This window comes from Tetrao urogallus (assembly GCF_951394365.1).
Source record: "Tetrao urogallus genome assembly, chromosome: 9".
NCBI lineage: Eukaryota > Metazoa > Chordata > Aves > Galliformes > Phasianidae > Tetrao > Tetrao urogallus.
This window is the reverse complement of record NC_136822.1, coordinates 18,399,128-18,421,871: the sequence shown is the minus strand read 5'-3', so window position 1 is coordinate 18,421,871 and position 22,744 is coordinate 18,399,128. Positions and strand designations below refer to the sequence as shown.

General features: G+C 40.7%; 1 protein-coding gene across 5 annotated transcripts in view; it reads left to right on the top strand.

Annotated features, from left to right (window-relative positions):
• Positions 1–319: 319 nt before the first annotated feature.
• The window catches only part of NLGN1 (neuroligin 1), a gene marked incomplete at both ends in the record, with an annotated part of 275,186 nt that continues 252,761 nt past the window's right edge, over positions 320–22,744 (top strand). For 2 of the 5 annotated variants that reach the window (XM_079539489.1, XM_079539488.1), the window contains one exon: positions 323–815. In XM_079539489.1, the coding sequence (XP_079395615.1) occupies positions 323–815 (493 nt within the window). Of the gene's footprint in view, positions 816–1,244; positions 1,305–22,744 lie in introns of all 5 variants that reach the window. The other 3 variants (XM_079539487.1, XM_079539490.1, XM_079539491.1) reach the window with 3 other exon arrangements.

Here is a 22,744-nt window from a genome sequence, read left to right as displayed (position 1 = left end):
TTTCTCCAGGATATAGACCTGCGGCTAACTGGATTTGATTTATAAGAGGGGATTCTGCAGTAAATGGCCGCTCTCTTCATATTGCTGCTATGGAAAACAGAATTGTCAATAGGATGTAGTCTGATAAATAGTGCTGAGTGAAGATGCAGCTTCAATAAGTGTGAAATCAATGGAAGATACTTACCACATGAAAAGCCTTTTGAGATTTTTCTGACAGGCTCCTATTTAGGAAACTTGATCTGTTTCCTTTGGTCGCCCTCTTTTTACACCAGTGGATACAAATAAGATTGCTTCATTGTAGTCACACAACTAATGTGGGACCATGGCCTTTCCAAGATCCATGTGGCTGAACTGTGTATGGAGAGCGCTGATAGCCCGCCTGCTACACATGGGATTGAATGCCACTTTTGCTTTCTCTATACTTGGATTTTTGCTTCACGCTGCAGCTGTGTCCTCCCAAAAATTGGATGATACCAACCCAGTGGTGACCACCAACTTTGGCAAGATAAGAGGGATTAAGAAGGAACTAAATAATGAAATTTTGGGGCCTGTTATTCAGTTTCTCGGGGTTCCGTATGCTGCCCCTCCAACAGGGGAGCGCCGCTTTCAACCTCCTGAGCCTCCGTCTCCCTGGGCAGATATCAAAAATACCACTCAGTTTGCTCCAGTGTGTCCCCAGAACATTATAGAAGGCAGGTTGCCTGAAGTCATGCTTCCCGTGTGGTTTACTAATAACTTGGATGTAGTTTCCACCTATGTACAAGATCAGAATGAAGACTGCCTCTATTTAAATATCTATGTCCCAACCGAGGATGGTGAGTTAATAGCAGGCAAAACAGGGAGATCTTTTTATTTTCCTGTTCTACGTTCTAACAATATTAATTCATGTCTACTGTTAGCATGGCTTTCTTTGTTGCATGCCAGCATACTACATGTATGCATGCTGCTTTTCTTTGTATGCATCTGTCCTTTTTTTAAAAAAAAGACTTCCGTCTACACTCATTTCTTTTCTCCCACAGCACGTGTATTTTTAGGTCGAATTTGGTGCCTAATTCTCATTGCCACCCACTGACTTCTGGGAAGATGCATCAACATCTTATCCATTGCATGTGCAGGCACCACAAGTTGAGATTCTTCCGCACCTAATAACGCAGGTCATATTTGAGTTAGATAGTGGTGTTGCATGCTCCTACTGTCTGTGACGGAGCTCCATGTTATTTTCTAGTCTTCTATTCATTTTTCAGTCAAAAGAATATCCAAGGAATGTGCCAGAAAACCCGGCAAGAAAATTTGTAGAAAAGGAGGTATGTATAAAGTGTACAAAAAAAAGTGGGGGAAAAATCGAAACCTTGCAAAGGAGGAGCATATAATACAGCTGAAAGAGGTTGATTTGCTGATGCTGTCCGTCGTGTCGTAGTAAAGCCAGGAAAGTACTTAAGGAGAGGACTGCATAAAGCAAATGAGCAGATAACATTTGCAAAGCTTGAACTTGGTTGATCCTGATCATCTCTCTTTCACTGTCCTATACTGATCCCGTTGGCAGCTTCTCTGTCATGGCCTCGTGGTATAGAGGAGTCTGTCCCTCATATGCTGACACCCTGCGTTGTATATGCATGCACAGGAGGTGGCTCTCATGCCTGGGAGCCACTGATGCTGCTGGCACTCCTCAGCTCTACAGTCCAGTAGCTTAGTGCGATGGCTATTAGGTACTGTAGCAAAGCGGAGCTGAACATCTGTGTTGACTTCCTATGTGATCCATGCTGTTTTCTTAAAGCAGTGTTAACTTTTCTGGAACGTTTTTGTGAAACACTTTGTTTATGCGTTGTGAAAAGTGAGTGCTGATTTCTTTTATTGGGTGATTACGGCTCTCTTTGTAAAACCCCAAATCTCTTAATAGGGGTGTAAAGAAATGTTAAAATGTTGTGAGGTGATACTTTGGAAACTAGGGCGTTTTAGAATCTTGGCTTCTACCTTGTAGTGTTAGATAGCATCGGGGAATTTGCAGATTTCTTTGTGGGCATTTCCAGATCCCCAAGGTGATTAAGAGGTGATCTGCAAGGTATATTCTGGTACTGGTTTGAAGCAGGTATTTGGTAACAACTTTAAAGTATTAATTTTATACTACTTTACACATTTGTTTTTCAACAAGTTATTATATTTTATTATTCTCTCTGAAATGTGCTCTGTAATTGTTGGGCTGCTCTTGAACCTAGAGTGTTTTTTAGGGTAAACAGAGCTGTGTGGGAGGTACCTATTACCTGTAGTCTTACCTGCGTATTTCATATAAGTTGCTATATGCTGCAGTTACTCCAGGACAAATATAGCAAGTGTCATAGCAAGAAATGGTAAAAAGTCAGGCAACGTTCAACTCTATTAACTCAGATCTAGGCATCTAAATGAAGGTGGCCTTATTTTCCAAGGTTCTTGCTATTGCAGTTTTACTGATTGTTAATTGCAGCTAGTTGTTAATTATTAATTGTTAATTGTAGTTGCTCTGTGTATGCTTTCTTAGATGTCTGAATCCAGTTGCAGTTACTTAAGGCAGTTAAATTTGTTCTTAAAGCATTGGGCTTTGAGTCAACCGCTGATGTTTCTATTGGGGAATTTCTTTTCTCAGTGCTGTAAAAATACAATTGCTTAAGCTGGATTGCCAAAGTTGAAAACAAAGATAATCAGGGTACGGTGAGCAACGTCACTTCTTCACAAATCATTCAAGTTAGAATAACTGCTGTCATTTATATGCATTCAATTAATGTGCAGCGCTGCAGCAGTTATTACGCAGTTCATCAAGCGTGTGTAATTAGCTGAGCAACTTTCACTTCCTATCACCCAGACACTGATTCACAAAGTCATAAATAAAGATGCAGATCTCCATCATTGTTCTCAGAAAGTATTTTTCCTATGAGAGAATATTAAAAAAATAAAAAATAAATAAGGAAAATAGCAAAAATAAAGGAAAGAAGAGCCCAGTAGATGAGAAAGTCATGTTTATTGTCTTGTGAGCCCGAAGGAGAATAAAGAGACTTATTTGAAATTCTGGAGGTATTTCTGCAGTTAAATTCATTGCAGAAACAGCACAATAAGGAGCAGCAGCAGCCTACCTTTCTCCTTGACAAGTGCAGAGAATCACTGGATTCCTTTTGCCTGGGCAGCTGGCAGAGCAGCAGCCATCCCTGTTCGTAGAGCAGCTCACCCTCTGCTCACCCATACACAGCCTTGGGTTCTCCTTGGTCTGGAGTGCCTTCATATCTCAGAGTAGTGGGATCAAGTGGTAGAACAAAGATGCAGTAGAGTAAGGTCATCTTCCAGCTTGGAAATGGCCTTGCTTTCTCATACAGAGAAAGAAGAAAGGACTGATACTGTCTCCTTTGCTGGATGTAGGTTGTAGTCATTTCATTACAATCAGTGAATGATAAGTTACTGAAAAGAGTAAATAGGAAAATGAGAGGAAAACTTTTATGCCATCTGCTTAATTAAAACAAGATACATAAATTAAAAGTTACCAAACCATGCGCTATCTTATATACTATTTAATGCCTACTTATTATATGAAATAGATTTTATTAGATAAATAAACTAGTAAGAATTGTCAGCTGAGGGATATGAGGAAATTAAAAATTTTGAAGAACAGGAAGTAATCTGATGAAGACAGATGTAGAAATGAAAGCAATCCTATCTGCAAGTCCTGCTAGATGTTGTAATGGGAATTATAACCATTACAATTTGTTGCTGGGATTTTGATATGAGCACTACAGAGACTACAAGTTGATAGGATGGAAGCTGAGTGAAAAGGAGGGAGGAAATATTAGCCCTGTTTTTTGCTCAATATAGTTGCTTATATTTCAGTATATTTCTTAAGCTTCAATTTATCGTCTCTATAAGTAATGAAAGATCACTTGTTTTCATGTCTGTTTCTTACCGGGCCCATGAAGGTCAGAAGTTGGCTAATTCTGTTAGGGAGTGCATACAATCACACCTGTTTGCTAGGGCTGGTTTTAGAGAGTTTGTACAAAGGCAATTGTTAGTTTTGTGTTTGTTTTCTTTGTGGCTAGTCTCCATAGTTTTAAGTTGCAGTAGAACCTAAATTATATCCCAGATGACACCATTTTACTGACTGATACTGGTTATATTGCTGATGATGTGGTAGTTCTTGCAAGCTTTAGCATCATTTGTAGGAAATACCTGAACAGTTTTGCACTTTGTTTAGTGTTGCTGATCTCTGTTTTATAGTCAAGGCATGAACTTGTGATTTGGAATGACAGAGTAACTCATTACCACTTTTGAGGGTTCTGTTCCCTTTCTTCTGTTTTAGCTGCAAGCTTGTGGTTTTGTTTTGTTTTTTAATACTGTATATCCATTTAGTTGTGTTACAAGAGTTTGCACCATGAGTGTCCTACTTTCAGTTCTAATGACAATTATAAAATGAAGTTTGACAATCATGACCACTAAAAGAAATGCCAGATATTATGTATTCTGCAGTTGGGATGACAGTACGCCTTTTGCGATGAACCTGTACAAAAGCCTTCCTGTTGCCTGAATAGATCTCAATGTGAAGATATGGAAATGTGGTTTTCATAGAAAATATGACATATACTTCATGTCATGGAAGTAGTTTGGGAGACAAGACTACTTATAGGAGAAAGATGGGTAGAATAAGGAAATAAATCACTTGATCCTTACTTTTACATGTGGGAATTACCAATGGCTAAGAAACTGCCCAACATCAGTGACTTTTCACATGCGGATTCTGTTTCTTATTCTAGCTGGTGCAGAGAATAAATTTTAAATGCAAAGAATCATGATCTGAACTACCTCATTTGAGAGTGTAGTATGAGACAGCTCTATTAATATTTATGCCTCCTAATGGGCTACTTGATTTTCAGAGAGGAAAGCTTCCACCACCATAGTTTCTGGGTTATATCTGCGATTACCATGGATGCACATATATGTGTTCATACAAATGCTCTCTCAGAACAAAATAAAAAGAGCAGTGCTATCGTCTCATCCTGCATTGAACATTCGTTGTTTTCCTTTGAGAATATCTTACATTAATTGTGATTCATAAATGCCACTGATAACTTTAGGGCTTTTAATCTTAGCACTATGGAAGATTTTTCATAAATCTAAGCAGATATGAAAAGTCCCATTTAGTCTGTTACCCTTTGCTTACATTGGATGTTTCTTCCAATACTCTATTTAACTACCTCAGAGCTATTTGACTGACCGTCTAATTTTGGAAAAGAAGGTAATTAATGCAACCTATACAGTTTCTAGGACCTTTATTAAATAACCATCCTTCTGTATGCTTTTTTCAGCTCTGAAATCGATAAGGAAAGTACAAGTTTGGACCTGAGGAAATCTGTATTTCCATCTACAACATTTGTTGATTGATTATCAGATTCTTTTTTTTTCTATATGTCTGATGTAGAGAATAATATTGAAGTGTCGGACTTGTGAATGCTGTATTACCGAAAAAGAATTGAGATATTCTTCTCCAGGGCCGTATAAATGAAAGAAGTCTAAGGTGTGTGCCTGCAGCACTGCAGGCTCAGCTGTGTCAAATTACATTGCACTGCCCAAAGGCTAAGAACATGCACTTGCAGGCCGTTACCAGGGCTTATGATGTCTTGAGAATGAATGTCAAAGCTCCCAGAGATACCTTAGTTTGTATTTTGGTGTATCTCAACCTTTGCAGAGGGTGTAGATCTTCACCCGGCCACTTAGACCATTCATAATGAATTGTTTGCCTGTAGTTCACTTGTGCCAGTAGTTGCCTGCACACATCTGGAGTTTTCCTGTTTGCCCTTCCTGGCTCCTAGCTGAAGTGCCCTCCAACCTGTTCTGCCCTCGCAAGGCTCTTCCCTGCTGCTGCAGATGTAGTCCATAATCCTGAACTCAGGTGCTACGTACTAAAACAAGAAGGCTGTTGCATTTTTCTGTTCAATTTTAATCACCGTGTTCCTGTTTTTCATTCCTCAGATACCATAGCAGCATTTTTTATTATACTAGTAATACATGGAAGAAGATAATGAAGCAAACATTGTCTTGTACAGACCTTTTCATCCTTTCACAATCTAAAGCTGTTAGTGTCAGTTAGCAGCATTATCCAAAGACGTGTAGTAGGTTTATGTCATATTTGAAATAACATAAAATGCTTGAACTCTGATGTACTTTCCACAGTCCTTTTTCTGGGTGAGCCACTGCTTGACAATAGACAACTTTGCAGACTGCATTTTAAGACTCCAGTCATCTTAAATGCCATCAACATTGGTCAGAGTCCTCCCTAAATGTCTAGTTGTTCAGGCTGTTGCTGACCACATAGTCATCGTGCTGTCATTGCTTTGCTCATACAACTTGACAGTGCTTATAGCTCTAACAGGTCTTAAATTCTAATCTAATTCCATTCCTTGTCCATTATTTTGTTGCTCCCTTTTCAATTTCCACATCCTCCCCCACACGGGCTCTAAAATAGTACTGTTACCTGCTAATATGAAGTCAGATAAAACTGTTCTGTGCTTCTTCACCTTGACTTTCTCAGGCTGGACCAGCTGTACTCAGTAAATAACACTGAAGTGGTTTTCCTTTCAATCTGCTGCTTTCTAATTTATCGCATAAAGCCAGACTAGACAAAATATTAGAAGAAATAGCTGTGGAAGTACATTTGTCCATCTTTAAGAGGAATCCTTGAGTAACTTGCATAACTTTTGGATAGCTATGTTTTTCTGCTTACTTGGTCTTTTTTTTTCCTGTATCATATTGTTATTCCTTGGCTCTTCTCTGTGTTCATTCCCTTTGTTTCCTTGTTTCCTTATAATACATAAGGATACAAATACTCTTAGTATTCCTGGCATATTTTTCAAGCTTGAATCACGATGCTTGCATGTGTCAAACCATTCTTAAAGATCATCTCAATTATAATGTTAATAATCCGCTTATAACTTGAATATTGCTCCAGTATAATTCCAGGTTTTCTTCAAATTCTTTTCACTTATAATTCTTTAACCCTCTTCATTTCTACTTTGTGTTGCCACATGCACGTCTTCTCTGCTTTGATATGTATAGTATTAATTATATTCTGCATTCAGAACCCTGCTGCTTTAATGAGCTTAATATAAATGAGATTTGTTTTTGGGATATCAATCCTTTTCTTCTGTTTTAATATTAATATCCCATACATTACTTTCTCATGCTTCTAATAACAAAGTTTTATCCTAAATAGAAGCAACCCTGAACAACAAAGGGCTGGGAGAAGTGCGACAAATCTGACTCGAAGCTTTGTTTGCACCCATCTTCTGACACATCACTGGTTGCTGGCCAGAACCAGCCACCTCGAGCTGCCGTAAGTGAAGGCAGACATTGCCAGACATGTGGAGTCTGCACAGTGCTAGTGCTGGAGCTCATTTTCCCTTTCAGAGTTTTGCTGTAATGTCAAACTTCAGCAGGAACAGTAAATCGTGTTGCTAGTTCTTCCACTGTGGGAATTGTTCTAACACCCCATTGTGTTATCAGAGCAGTAATCAGAATACACCCTGGTAGAGTTTTCTGTGCTCTTTTCATTAAGAATGCCTTTTGCATTTCGTATTCATACTGCTACGAATCGCTGTGAATGTACACAGTAAGTTTGGTATAAGGTACGTGTCTGAAGAGAAATGGTTTTAAGTTGAGGGAGGGAAGAGTTAGTTTGGATGTCAGGGGGAAGTTCTTTACTGTGAGAGTGGTGAGGTGCTGGAACAGCTGCCCAGAGAGGCTGTGGATGCCCTGTCCCTGGAGGTGTTCAAGGCCAGGCTGGATGGGGCCCTGGGCAGCCTGGTCTGGTATTAAATGGGGAGGTTGGTGGCCCTGCATGTGGCAGGGGGTTGGAGATTCATGATCCTTGAGGTTCCTTCCAACCCTGGCCATTCTGTGATTCTGTGAACAGAAGGAAAATTACTTTTCTGGTTCTTCAGCTGTTGAAGGTCTGGAAGTCCATTACTTCAGTTACCCTGTAAAGGTCTCTCTACCAAGGAGGGCACAGGGAGAAAAAAACTTATGCAAGTTTTCTCTGTTTTGACCAAAGTTTTCAATAGTTTTGATCAAAAAGAGCATTGTGGGGGAAGATCATGGCCAGTATGACTGGTTAACTTTAGCAGCAGATGTGTTGGAGTGCTGTGCCCTGCACATGGGCTTTTCCAGAGTGCTTGTGGGGATCCAAGACTTGTCCTTTTATGTCTCAGAGAAATCAGAACACAGATTGCAAGTTGTTGCGGGTGCTGTTCCCTTTTTATTTATGTCAATGGCAATTTGCAGTTCAATATCTTGTGAGATGCTGAGTTATTGCATAGGATAACTAAGTTTGGGCTATATTAATGGCAGTGTTTTGAGATCAGGCCTGCAGGGGCGAAGTATTGAGGTCTCTTGGTATGATTTAATATTTTTTAAATACATTTTTAATCCTTATTTTATTTTGTAATGTGTGCAAAAATCATATTATCATATGTAAAGAGAATCTGGTAAGCAGAGAATCTGGTAAGCAGAAATCTATAAGAGAGAGACAGCCGATTATTATTTGTATTTGTTTTCTGGCAAGCTTCCATTTGTTAAATTTCACCCTTTCTATAAAGGCCTTCTTTAATTATTAACTGAAAATCAGGTATTTATGTAATTATCGTAATTATATCTACACATCTAGTGTACTTGCAATTATTTCATTAAAAATTGCAATTATTATACAATTATAAGGGATAATGACGTCCTTGTAACATGTTGCAGAAGCCCTAATTAAATGATGGCATAAATGAATTGGAAGTAATTTAGAAGTTTTGAATATTGTTTTATCAGAAATATCAGAAGTGATTCATCCACATTATGAACTGGCAGTGAAACCCCTGCAAAGTTATTTTGAGCAAAGATTTCACAGAGCTTATGGAAAAGGATTTGTCTCTATTGCCTCTCTGTCATTACTTTCTGTTCTCTATATTCTTACACTCAAAACCTGCAGATTTTTAATAGAAAGGTGCGTTGTGTAAGATGATTGCACAGCTTGCTGAATCTTTCTAGAAGGCTCAGCCTAGAGCAAAATAGGATCTATGTGAAAGCACAGCCTGTACTTAGGGGAAAAACCTATGCAACAGTTGGTTCAAGGCGGTAGAAAAAAAAAAAGATGAGGAGGTTTCATTACGTGCTGAGCATTGATGACTTGCCTGTATGTTGGAATGCCCAAATGCTGCAACTCCAGGTGCTGGGGAAAGAGAGACAGAAATTCCTCCTGTTGCACAGGGCAGTGTGATGCTCCGAGCGCGGGAGGAGCGCTAGGCAGAGTGGGAACAGAGCGGCCTTGCAGAGCATCTCCCTTCCTGTCTCTGGAGTGGGTGGGGAAAGACAGGCAGGGATAACATGTGCCAGCATCTACCAAAGCCTCAGCATCACAGGTTTCTCATCTTCTGCCCTGTCAACTTTCTGTAGTGTACAGATGATCTCTGCCTTCAGTTAATTTTAAAAGTCATTGAAAATGGCAGCAAGGCATATGTAATGTTTAGGCTTCTTTTGTCAATCTGTTCTTTTAAATAACACCGTGCTGCTAAGTGATGGGTACATAACAGAGAACTCCTGGCAGGACTGGTGCTCATGTAGCCACCCTTACCACGGCACCCACCTCGGTTTTCTCCTGAAGGCAGCACCCTGCTGTGGGCTGGTGCCATGCAGACCGGCTGGAGGGCCCCATCCCAGTGCACCCGTTGCTCGCCTCCCACCTGCCAGCTGGAGCTCCTCCTCCAGTCCTTGCTCCCCATTTGCTGGGGGAATGACTCATGCACATTCTTCCCATTTGCTTCAGATGCATTCAGGCAGGTTAGGCAAACCTTATGTTCAATTTGCTTGGTTCACATCAGTTCATTTTTTGCCCAAAGTTTGATTAAAGAGGGCTTACAGGAGATACTCTATTGCAGAACGTCCCACAAAAGGATGGAAGCCAACCTCCAAGAGGCAGGAGCTGCTGGAGCTGCCAAAAGCCCACCTACCCATGCCAAGCTCCCTGGTTGCACCATCTGATGTTCACGTTCCCTGCTGGGGCAGCCACTGAGGGACTGAGCTGCCCTGGTGGGGGCTGTTTCCCAGGGACCTGCTGCCCTTTAATCAAAAGCTGAGCACCACCCCAGCTGTCACGTTCCGTTCCAGTGCCCTGGCAGGAATTATTTTAGTTCCTGCCAACATTATGCTTTGCTTTTAGTCTTCAGTATATTGATATGAATATAATGAACAGAGAAACAAAACATACCATTACCAGCAGGATCTACCTGAAGCAATGAGAATTTCGTTTCCGAGAGTTCTTGTTCCCAAAGAAATGCTTGTAATGAGATAGACCCACTGGTAAGGGAATATGAACCAGGCATTTACATGTGTACATGTGTATACATATACAGTCACAAATAGATGGGAAAGTTTGACGAAATGCTGTATAATTTGCCTAATTTCATTGCAAAATTTACATTCATATGTTTTCATATTTATTTTAAAATGGCAAGAAGGTTTCAGAGATTTTTCAAAAAAGTAGAATTTAGTTGCTTGAGGCCAGATGAAAGATAAGTGCATGAGCCAAGTCGGTACTGTGTCAGGTTTTGTACATTTACGTGCTCTGAGGCTGCTTCTAGTAATAGTGCCCCATGATCTCTACAGCACTTTGGATCCATGAAATATCACTGTAGAGTTGGTGAAGAGGCAGGTTTATTTCATGAAATTTCACAAGAAATCATTAGGCTGTAAACCTAGATTTTAAATTCTTAGTCCTTTCCCTGTTTCTCCATGCTAAACTTGAATGAAGTACCCTCCATATGAATCAACTAAAACTGTGCTATGTGGAACAGGCAAGAGAGTTGAGTTTATGTCCTACACTTTTCAGTCATTAACTGTGTTCATTAATTACAAATGGATTACTTTTGCTAGAAACAATAACTTTTGAAACAAAAAATAATTGCTACATGTAAGTGCTGAAGCCCATTCAGTCTCTTGGTACACGATGTTTTCAAAGATGAAGCCTCGTGTAAAGGAAGAGGCCAAAGAAGCAACAGTCGCCTTTCCTTCACAGTGCCATGGAACCTCCGTACTGGTAGGCACTTCGTGCAGTGTTGCAGTCACAGTTCTTGAAGTATTAAAGGCATTACCTGGCCAGCAGTGTGCTGTGATGCCAGATCATAGGGAACGCTGGCTCGGGTGTCACAGAGACAGGGATGAATGCTGACAAGGTCACTGTAAGAGTGCCCCATCTAGAATCTCGGTCTGCTGGCAGAAGCTCCTCGCCTCTTCTTCTGCGCGCATTACATTCTGTGTCGTTCACATCGAGGCGAGCGCTGCCCCTTGAACTGCGAAGCAATTGTGTGTTCTTGACAGGCTGGTTTTGCTTCTTTCCCTGACATCCATGAACGATGCCTGCCGAAATGCGGCGCGGCAGCAGCAGGCCATCAGCTTGTGGAGGTGAGCGGGAGGCAGCCGGCGTCTGAGAGGAGCAGGAAGGCGAGCTGACAGCAAAGACGGCTCCTGACACCCGCGCGGCAGCAGGTGCGTGCCGAGCACAGAGCTGGGATGAAAAGGCTCTTTCCCTTTAGGCAAAGCAAGACCAAGAAACAGGCAGTGCAGAAATCCACCCTGCAGTTTTCAGTGGCAGAAAGTATTTTTTTTCTCCAGAGTTTGCTTACACGTATGAGTTGCCATTTTCCTGCCCAGAGCTTTGACATACTGAACTACAAGCTGGTTTTGTCTCGGCCCAACAGGCAGCAGCAGAACAGAAGCAGCAGGTGATTTAGAAAGCATCTAAAGGAGGGTTACAAGGATGGGGAAGGGTCTGGAGGACAAGACGTGTGAGGAGCGGCTGAGGGCCCTTGGTTTGTTGGGCACAGAGCCGAGCAGGCTGAGGGAAGCCCTCATAGTGACCCACAGCTCTGCACAGGGAGCGGAGGGGCAGCGCTGAGCTCTGCTCTCTGACAACATCAGGGCCCAGGGAATGGCGTGGGTGCATCAGGTGGAAGTTCAGGAATATGCATCTCTTCCAACTCCGGATATCCTATGATTCACTCCATATGCGCTGCACAGTTGTTGCCCTGTCCCAGCGGTCTGAGCATCACTATGCCCAGTGCGTGGGCATTTGTGATGGGAGAAGTCAGGAGATAGGTTTGACGTGAAGTAGAGCAAAAGCTGTCCATCCCTTAATATCGCTTGATTAAAAATGGATAAACTCAGCATTAAGTCAGATTTTGGCCTGTTGTTTGAATTATGAATATTCTTCTAAATGCTGTCACTTCCTTAAAGAAATACAGTGGTTTCTTTTGAATTTTAAGTGACTTTGGATTGAAATTCTATGTGAGTGATTATCTGGCTCAGTGAATACTGTTGTTGTTATTAGCGGTTTTAGGTGTTAACCTCTTCGCTGCCAAAATCTGTAAGTACAGCATGCCATTCTACTGGCACTCAGGAACTAGAAAGGTTAAGAAGCCATTGAAACCTATTCAAGAAATGTCATAATTTTCAGGTTGATGAACTGCAAGCCTGGAAGAGAACAAAGAAACAATAATTACATTTACTTTATGCTTGCAAAGAAGACAGTTTGAAGGAAAGCGGGCCATAGACAGTAGCTCATTTTCAGTTCTGCCCCCATTAGTTATGTCACATTCCAACTTCAATTCTGTAAGCCCAGAAATATGCCACTTAAACAGAGTTTGGTTGCATAGGAATGATTTGAGATAGAGCCACATGCTCCTTTCCAGTCATTCTGGTCCTTGCCAGCCTTTTCCCATTCTCTTCCTCCCTCCCTTAGCTAAGCAGCATCTGGCCTTCTCCCTCTGGTGAACTTGCGTGACTCTATTTCAAGTATAGATTTAGTTATTAAATCTGGAGATAAAGTATGGATCTGTTCCACTAATCAGATACTGCAGTGACTAGAGCCACAGACGTACTCAGAGAGATCAATTAGATTAGATTATCAGATCATTATAAGCAAACTCTTAAAGACAAAGCAATAGAAAGTAATCTCATGTCACTCTGTTTCTTTAGAGGATATTTATGCTATTGTTTGTTCGCTTCTCTGTTTCCTGTACATCTGTTTAGTCACGCAGTGGTGCTTAGCCTCACTTCAGTGCAGGGCTGGATGGTCAGTACAGTCCATACATCGAAACCTCTGTGATGCTCTCCATAAGCTCCAACACATTATGAGGTTTCTGGGGAACTCATTTTGGATCTTGATCTCTGGGATTAGGCAGAAGCCTTCTGTTTGATTGACATCCTTCTATTATCTCTCTTGTCTCATTCTGTATTTATTATTTTGATCGTGATCTTATTTTGACTACTTTTATCTCATAAGCCCAATATTATGAGCGAATACCAGCTAATTCAGATAAAGATTCATTCATCCTCTAGGTGTTCATTTTCAGAATTCCTGTGAAAATGGTTTTCCAGCATATAATAGCCCATCTTGTCAGTTCTGAGTCTTGGTTATGCTCTCTACAGCCAGCAGTATCGTTTTCTTAGCATGTGTATATATATATGAGCTTCACTTTTAAATACATATTTTAGTAAGTATTAAGACTAATGTTATTATACTGTTTCTGTGAGAGAACTGGCAGAATGGTATACATCAAAGGCAACAATTAGTGTATTTTCATTTGAGTTGTTCAGCCTATTAGGCTGTTAAATTTTGCATAGAAAATCATTAGCATGTGTAATTTGGTGAGGAAGGTCTTGGAAGAGGAATGGTGGATGTAAATCAATTGGTGAGGGGCTCTCATATGGGATTCAAACAACAGAGCTTTGAAATATCATGAAATATTTTCTTGTGCATTTACTGCGAGCGCAGAGAGGTGAAAGAAGCTGCAGGATTATCAGTGGTTTAGGAGTTAACAAAGAAGCTCCAGCTGGTTTTGTCTAATATTAACACCTTGAACAAGATTGTATCCCCTTCTTTTCTCAGTGAGCTCTGCAGAGATGCACAGGATTGAGATTGCAGTGCGCCAGCTCTCCTTTTAAATAAAGATGAAGGACATCAGAATCAGGTTTGAGGTAACTGTTCATCGTGTTTATGGGAAGTCCAGTATCAGGTCTTGCTTTTGGGTTAGAACTGGACTAACTTGGTATAAAGATTAGTACTTTTTACCCATTTTTTTCTTTCCACAAACTAGTTCCAGAACTGTTGCATTGCAGGTGATGTTACATCTGTCACACGTGTTGCTTGCTACTTTGGGATTAGCAGAAGTTGAAAAAGTGATGGAAAAAATTGTGAAGTGCATTTCTTCCCCATTCTTAATGGGCACACGTGACCTAAAATTCTGACAATTTAGAAATAGTTATCTGGCATTAAATAAATTCAAAAAAGTTTAGCTTTTGGCCAATAAAAATCGAAGAGGAAAGGTCAGAAATCAACACCAAAATAGAAGAATTATTAACTAAAGATTCCATCGTACAGCAGCTAATCAGGGCTTTTGTGTGCCCTGCTGTGCCAATATCTATTCTGAAACTAGTCATTATGTCTCTGTTCTAAAAAAGAACTAATTTTGAAGACTTCACTGCACTAAAATCAAGTAATTTACCACCCTCGACAATTATTTTTTGCTGTGGTTTTATGATGTTTTTCCTGATGAAGCATTTAGTGCCAGACACAGCGGCTTCTGGTTTTGTCTGCACTTCTCAGGTTGAAATTTCTTTGAGTGCAGTTCCAATTCTTTGGTGCCAAAGTACTTGATTGCCTTCATAAACTGGGATGTTTAGCTGCAAAACTGACATAAGCATTAGGATTACATTATTGATTATTTTGAAGGTGCAAAAAATCCATGAAGGCCTTTCTGTTGTGCTCAGCTGAAAGCACCTGTACCCATTAGCACTCAGTGGGTGCGTTCCTGGCCACATCAAAGCCAATCATGAAATTCCAGTTTAGCAAGACCAAGACCAGATCTCCATTTCTTTAAAGATGAACGCTTTTAAACTTGAAAGTAGATACAGAGGATTGGAATGTTTTGTAGAAGTTTTTAAAGATTATGCCTGGGATAGATTAATGTTTTCCTTTTTTTCCTCCCATCCTTATTTTTTCTAAGTAATTTTATAAGTAATTTTACATCTTGCATCAAAATACTTCCGGAGATAACAAATCAGTTTTACTTTCTTCTATATATTTTCTGTGCTTTCTCAGCTCACAGACCTTATCCTTTGTTGTCTTTATTTCCAGTTTCCAACTCTGTGTTTCTTCATTTAATACCTCCTTAGGCCTAAAAAAAAAACCACAAGCTGTTCGTTTGCCAGTATCACTGTTAAAATCTTCCTTTATGTTGAAGATAGAGCAGGACAAAAGAATGGACTTCTGCAGTCACACACAGAGAGGGAAAGAGACTTCATGCCGTTGTGGAGCTGAATTTAACACATCCCATTCTTTTTATCACATGCCTATTCTTTGGGCCAGGCTGTTTATGATGCTCCTGGGTTGCTTTTGTGGCTCCAGTAGCTGAAGCAATGTTTCTTGTCTTTAATTCTTACACAACTTAATCCTGATCTTTCCTAAGTGCAAGTATTTGTCAGTCAGTTGCCCCCTACAGGGGTGAGACTCAAGTCTTATCTCGGCCCATGAAATATTTTCTGCCTCCTGCTTGACTTGCAGTCTTATAGCTTCCAAATACAGCAAAAGAAAGGATTGCTGCAGCTTCTATTAATTATTTACATGCTGTTATCAAACATTCCTAGAGTGCTGTAAATTTACAGGCTTTAGTACAAACTTGGAGAAAACGAGTTCCCTGCTCCAGAGAATTTACAGGGAAGAAAAGACAACAGGGGTGAAGATATAAAGCCAGTGGTTGTAGTAAAGCAGCGCAGAATACAGGAGTTTTGATAAGAAGGGATTGCTGTAATACACGGTGCGAAGGAGGAGAGCAGGATGCGTGCGCAGAGTGCTGCGAGAGGAGAAAGAGGCAGCAGTAAAAGCCAGTAACAAATAACGTGCAGGGATTACAAGGAAAGCAAAAGGATTGACCTGATTTGTGTGTTTACCACTCAGCGTCTTAGCGGTGCCCTTTCAGCTCCTGAATATAATCATTTAACTCCGGGGGTGGCAGAAGCCGTTGCACATCTCAAAGGAGGACCTGCGGGTCTCTCTCCCTCTATGTGTGAGCCGGTGAGGGACTGTTCCTGCACGTCCCACACAGCAATGGCAATGGCCAGCTCTGAGGAGGCGAGGGCGTGATGGTTGTGCTGTGCTCTGGTGGCAGCAGGCAGTGCATGCACACCCCTCCTTCCCGAGGCAGCAGTGTGACCACACGTTGCTGTGCTGGATGCACTCTGCCGCTGCTTTGTGAACTGCCACTGTTCTACTGTAGAACCATTATCATTTTCTGCTTTTCCTCTAATGTGATTTTATTTTTAGTTGCATGAAAGGATGAGCGCAAAGTATAGAAGAGTGTATAAACAAGTCGGAGTGAGTCGAGGTGAATAGGCTGACTTGGTGTACAGAAATCCACAAAGGCTGACATCATTTCCCAGTGACTTTGTTGCTGTGGCTGCATTGTGTAGCAGCACACGTCGGTAGGTTCACTGCAGTTGTACCAAAGGCTACAATTGCTGCTATGGAGATCAGTTGAAGTGAAGAAATATGAAGTGGTATAACATATAATAGACTAACTGTAGTGCATAAAAGTACATGTGAAAACAATACAAATTGTTACCTGAAAAAAAAAAACAAAACAAAATTTATTCTTCACCCTTTGCTGAGTGGAAGGAGATGCTCTAGCTTGCTTCTGGCCCAGGCAGTGCACTGCACCGAGGGCTTCACCCCCATATGCTAACACTGCACCCAGTTAAAGCTTTTGCTTAAGCATGCCCCTAATTTTAAGCAGGAGGGCAGTTGTGGAGCCTGGGAATTATCCAGGAACACTCCATGCTGGCCATTAATTTAAAGGCTTGCCTGATGGCAAACTCACCACTTACAATGATGGGAGGAAGACTTGTCCTGTAGTTTGCTATAACTAGAAGGATGACTCCGAAGGACCATACATCATGTGGACATTGCTTTGGCAGTTTAAAGTGGCCATAAAATGTCTGTAAATCAACTTACGATGTTGTTGTAACATAGACATTATTGCAGTCACTGTCTTGAATTCTGAGCCAGCCAAATATTGGAATGTTTGTATACTTTCACCCTGGGTAGATGTAGCTACAAAGACATGGCTGTTGGCCTTCTGCACTTCAAGCTGCATTTATTTGCCTATTTACTGTAACTTTCTTTTAACTAATTTTAAGATGGAATACTTTGAGACAAAGTAGTCAAGTGTATGGTTCCAAGCCTGTGGACAGAAAGATCAGCCAAAAGTTAAACTCAGGAATCAGCAACCTCGTGCTTGTCTTTTAGAGCAAAGTAGCATTAAAGAACAGAACGTTTGACTGTAATGGAAGTTGTAGTTACTTCTCTGCCAGGGCAGCAGTCCTCTTGAAACTGTCATCTATTGCAACTTGAGTGATTGCTAATTACCTTTATGAAAACACCAACTTCAATTACATTTTTGTGTCACCTGTATAGCTTTATATTTGCATATATTTAGGAAGGCATTCATGCAACTCTGAAAAAATTAGGGAACCATTCAACAAAAATTAGATTCATGTTGGAATCATAGCATTAAACGTGCTGAAGCTATGGAACAAGCTGTATCGTTCCCAGCATGTTTTCAGCTCAGAAAATTGGGAAAAATTCAGTGTGTCACTAACTGAACACTGCTCACACCTCCCTGTGAGCTGGGCTTGCACCTAGCACTGATGAAATGCTGTTCCCCATTGCAAGTGCTTATTATTTGTTTGGGGCAGTAGGTGAGAAACTTCTGTACTGAGGGCGTCAGTGGCACATCTGGCTTTCACCTTGAGCTTTGCAAGAATTCAAGTTTGAATCTAAACTGTCTGGCTTGAGCCAATGCCTCATTCAAAGAAGAGAGAATTAGAATGACTTCTCTGCCTTTCTTGGAGTCATGGTGTCATTTGTTCTGGCAGCAGATGCAGCAAAATCATTGTACTTAAGTTTCCTGTGCTATTTTAATGGCCCAGAATTTTTTTTTCAAGGGGATTTAGATTGTGTGGAATGCAATGACAAGTGCATTAATTCCAGGGTTTCTATGAGCGTGGCTCTGAAGTATCCGTACTCATTTTATGGTTTGTGGTAGACAGGAATGAACGGCTTTATAGTTTTGCTCTCTTTTAGTGAATTGGAGTAATTCCTCATGGTAATAAAACACAGACCCAAATTAGCAAAAATCTGATCCCTAATTGACCTTATCTTGCTGCCAGTCTGATGTAATTCAGTTCTGTTGTGCTCTTGCCCTCATTTCTTGTGAATAGTGAAAGAACACTCATGCTCATTGATGAGAAAACTGAAAAAATTCAGGCACTTTCCACTTTGCGGATACGTTTTATTGGTTTCCACAACTAAAATTATTATCATTTTTAAAATTGAATATATTGCTGATGTGATTGTCATCTTGAGCAAATCTGTGTCTTTGTGCATACGGCAGTGCCCCAGTGTTAAAATTCTGCTCCAGGTGCAGTACAGCAGCTAAGCAGCTCTGGTAGCTCGCATATTTTCATGAGACAGATGTGGATTTCCCTTTCCCTTTTCACTTTTCTTTTCCCTTCATTATAAGACAGACTTGTAGTAACCTACTGATTACTTTGTGCTTGGGAGTTTCCCTTGTAGTTACTGAAATCACTAGTAAAACAGTGGTACAGAAATTTCAAAATACAGTCTATTAAATAACTATTTCTAGATGAAATTCAGATGAATTTTTAGACTTTGCCAATTAAAGCGAACTGAAATAAAAGCTTCAAGTGCATTTTAGGAAATTTTTTATCTTATTAATATTTATTAAACTATACTTCTTGTTTAGATATCTTTATCTTAGATACTGTGTCATGTGATCGCAGAGGATTATCTGAGATAAAAAGTAACTTGGACAAAGTTAATCAAAGTGAGCTGACTGCATTTTCCTTCTTCAGATTGACAGAAAGATGGAAAAGTCAGAAAAAAACATAATGATTAGAATTGAAAACCTTTGCTACTTTATACATCTTGGAGTGTTTTTGCAATAAAAATGTGAAACACTCTTCAAAAATAAGGAAGCAAAATCCCAATTTAATCCAGTACCACAATAAAAATTTAATAGCAGTGCAAGGCTGACACTCACATCGTGCCTTCAGAAGTGCTTCTGCCACATTACATCAGTCTTCCTGCCCACATCCTCTGTGCTGTTCTAGACAATTATTTATGGTACTCTTTATGGTTGTTTTTTTTTTTTAGGGAAAGCACAAAATGCTCACTTCTGCTCAGCAATTGATATGGATGCAAAGAGCATGCAGGAGCACACTTTTGTCAGAGCATTTATCAGAGAGCTAACACGGTGCTGCCAAATGCCATGCTTTGTTGTGCTGCCTGTAAGCCATGGAGGGGGCTGCAAAAAACACCGGTGTTGCTTGCATTGGGGTCCTACTCTTCTGTAAGAGAATAGGATTTTGGGTACCTAAAACCATTTTTGTTCTCAGTGTTCTTCCTTTCAGAAGTCAAAACCAACTCTCTGACTGCTTTTGAGTTCAAATTTCTCACCTTCTCAACTTCTGCAGAACCTTCCTAGCCCAAGTCCCCATTGTGAAAAACAGGAGGAGCTCGTGTGTTTTGAAACCGAAAGCAAGCTTTCTTTTTGTAGGCAACAAGACAAAGGGCACTCACTACTTATTTGTTACCTTTGCAGATCATCTTTAAACTGGCTCAGCCTCTTTGTATTTCTATTTAGAATGAGGATTTTGGCCACAATCATGGTGAGCATCACAACAGAAGTTAAACACTGCAAAAAAGTTGTCATTTAGAGTGGAAAATCCACCAAAACTTCAGTGTAGGTAGCAGCAAAGTAATGTAAAGTTAAAGACTAGAGCAGAAGGCAGTCTGCTCCTCTGAACAATGACCATAAATATTTACGCTCCAGAATAATTAATAATTCATGGCACATGACAGTCACAGAACACACTGTGTTGATGCTGTGCATCTGGGTTTTTTTTGTTTTTTTTTTTTTTCCCCTCTTCTTTTCACAAAGCAACACCTTTAATCCCGGGGTGGTTTGTGAACAAGCACTCAGCAGCTACCAGCCCTGGGAAGTGGTGCTGGCAGCTGCCATATCCCTCCTGCACCCATGGGCCATGTGGTGGCCATGGCTCGTGTTTGTGCTTCCACCACCAGCATGCAGCTTCATCACGGGTTTCTTACACAGGTACAGGCAAAGATTCTGATAGATGAATTTGTTTTACTCTTTTTTTTTTTTCTTTTTTTTTTTTAATTTAAGTCTGACTAATTAAAATTATCTGTGCTTGTATCAGCTTCAGGCTGAATGTTGTGCAGGAAGCTCAGTGACAACATTCCTGTGCTTAAAAGGAGCTTATAATCAGGAGAGAGACCGACTTCTTATGTGGTCTGATAATGATAGGACAAGGGGGAATGGCTTTAAACTAAAAGAGGGCAGATTCAGGTTAGATGATAGGAGGAAATTCTTTACCCAGAGGGCAGTGAGGCCCTGACACTGCTGCCCAGAGCTCTGTGCCCCATCCCTGGAGGTGCCCAAGGCCATGGATGGGCTCTGGACAGCCTGTGCTGGTGGGGACAGCTGGCCTATGGCAGGGGGGTCGGAACTGGGTGGGTTTTAATGTCCCTTCCAACTCAAGCCATTCTATGACTTTAAAACAGACAGGCAAGACAAAGTGTAAGAGAAATACATTATCTTCTCTTGTGTTTAGTGCAGGATGTGTTCTGCCATATAGACGAGGGATAGATGTGTGCATGCAACATGGACTGTAAGCAGTTTCGTAAGGCACTTGCATAGGAAGCCAGATTATATGAGTTTAACTTAATTCTGGTGTTTTCTAACCTCTGAGTCTTTGACACTGCAACTTTAATGTTAGTTTAATACAGTTTCTTTAGAGTAATACAGGTCAAGAGTCCCCATAGGTCCTATAAATCTGATAACCACATGGAAAACGTAGCAGGAGAAGCTTGTGGGAAAGAACGGGAAAGTGCATGTTCTTATGGCAGTGTCTCCTTATGGTGGCTTTAAGAAAAGCTTGTGTAAACTACCACAAAAAGGGTGAAATCTTCATCCCTTTGAAATCAAAGGGATTTGAGAGTTTATGTGATTAGCACAGATGAAGATATCTGCTGCAGTAGAGGCAGAAGGATTTTTTAAAGAAGCCTTTAAAGTGACACACTGAACTGTTAAATTCTGTAGATTTCTATTGTGCTACTCTATAGGATCCTCTCATGTTTCTCCAGGCAGAAAGTTCACAAAGCCATATTTATTTGCATTATCTGTATCTTTATATATCTATATACAATGCAAAGATAAAATGTAGACTGTTTCTACCTGGAAATTTGTATAGTGTTCCTATGTTGTTGCTGGAGTGGAACTTTGCGTTCCCTTGAATTCTGGGGCCACGTGCTGGAGGAGAGGTAGTCACATTACTTATGGGTCGTATTAACACTGGATTAAGAAAGCCACAGTAAGATTTATCTTTCTGATCTTTCACAATTAAGCATTAGTCTAGTTTAAAGCTTTAAAGTATCAGACAGTACAGCAGCATAAGTTCTAATTAGCATCGGAGCTAATGCATAAATTGGTGTTCGTGTGAAATAAACATGCCAAAGAGCATAATACATGTATTATTTTAAAGCTTGTGGGGGTTTATTCTGATATTAATTATAAATCAAGATGCCAAATGATTTATGTTAGATGTTCTTCCTATTAATCAAATTATATTACGCTAATAAATCAGTCTTCTTCCCTAATTATAAGAATAGAAAGTTGGAAATGGTTTGTTGTCCTATGTTTCCTATTTGGGATTATAGGAAAAAATATCTTAAGCTACCTTAATATGCCTTCTTCTCCCCAAATTTTTGGCTTCACCCTTTCACGGTGCATTCCGCAATCACCAACCTTAGAAATAGATCAGCTGAAGCTTTCAGGTAGCCTTTGTCTTAACAAATGAAACAAATACAGTGAGATTTCCAGCGCAGGAGCAGGAGTGTGATGGTGGCAATCTGTCACTGCTGTGATGAAGCCTCCAGTTTCGCTACAGCAGGATGGTTTCACCTGGCCTTCTGGGGCAATACAAAAGGAAAAGGTGGGCACATATTTCCCTAAGGAAAATGTGGAATCTCCTTCCCTTCCTCCTCTCGTCCTTCCCTTCTCACCCAACCACAAGCACATCTGATGGCAGCAGCATGACGTTGAGCACAAGGCTGCACAAGGAAGAAAGGAGGTTAAAAGCCCTTGAAACATATGGCATGCTTTGGCTTAATAGGAAGTAGGTGGCAAGCTCTGCAGGGGTGCAGCATGTTTTTGTGGAGCATTTGTTTCCCAAATACCTGTTTATGATTTTTGCCCCGCAGACACGCAGTAAGTGGATGTAACTGCAGTGTGTGTCTCGGTGCAATGTGAGCTCCCCGTAAATGTGACAGTGATGAGTTTGATGAATGAGGAGGTGGCAACCAAAACAAAGACAGAGAGTGGTGGAAGGACAACTCAGGAACTAAATGCAGGTGCCATTTAGGGTAGAGCCTGCTGGTACTGTTTACTTCCCTGCTGAGATAGAAATCTTTCTCCTCTAAAAGCCTTCGCAAAGGGCTGAGGATATCCCTCTGCAGCACTGTATTACAGGACAAACATTGGAGGGGAAAACTGTTAAAGGCACCTCCTGGTTTTACTGAATTATTACTGCTCTGAGCAAAAAT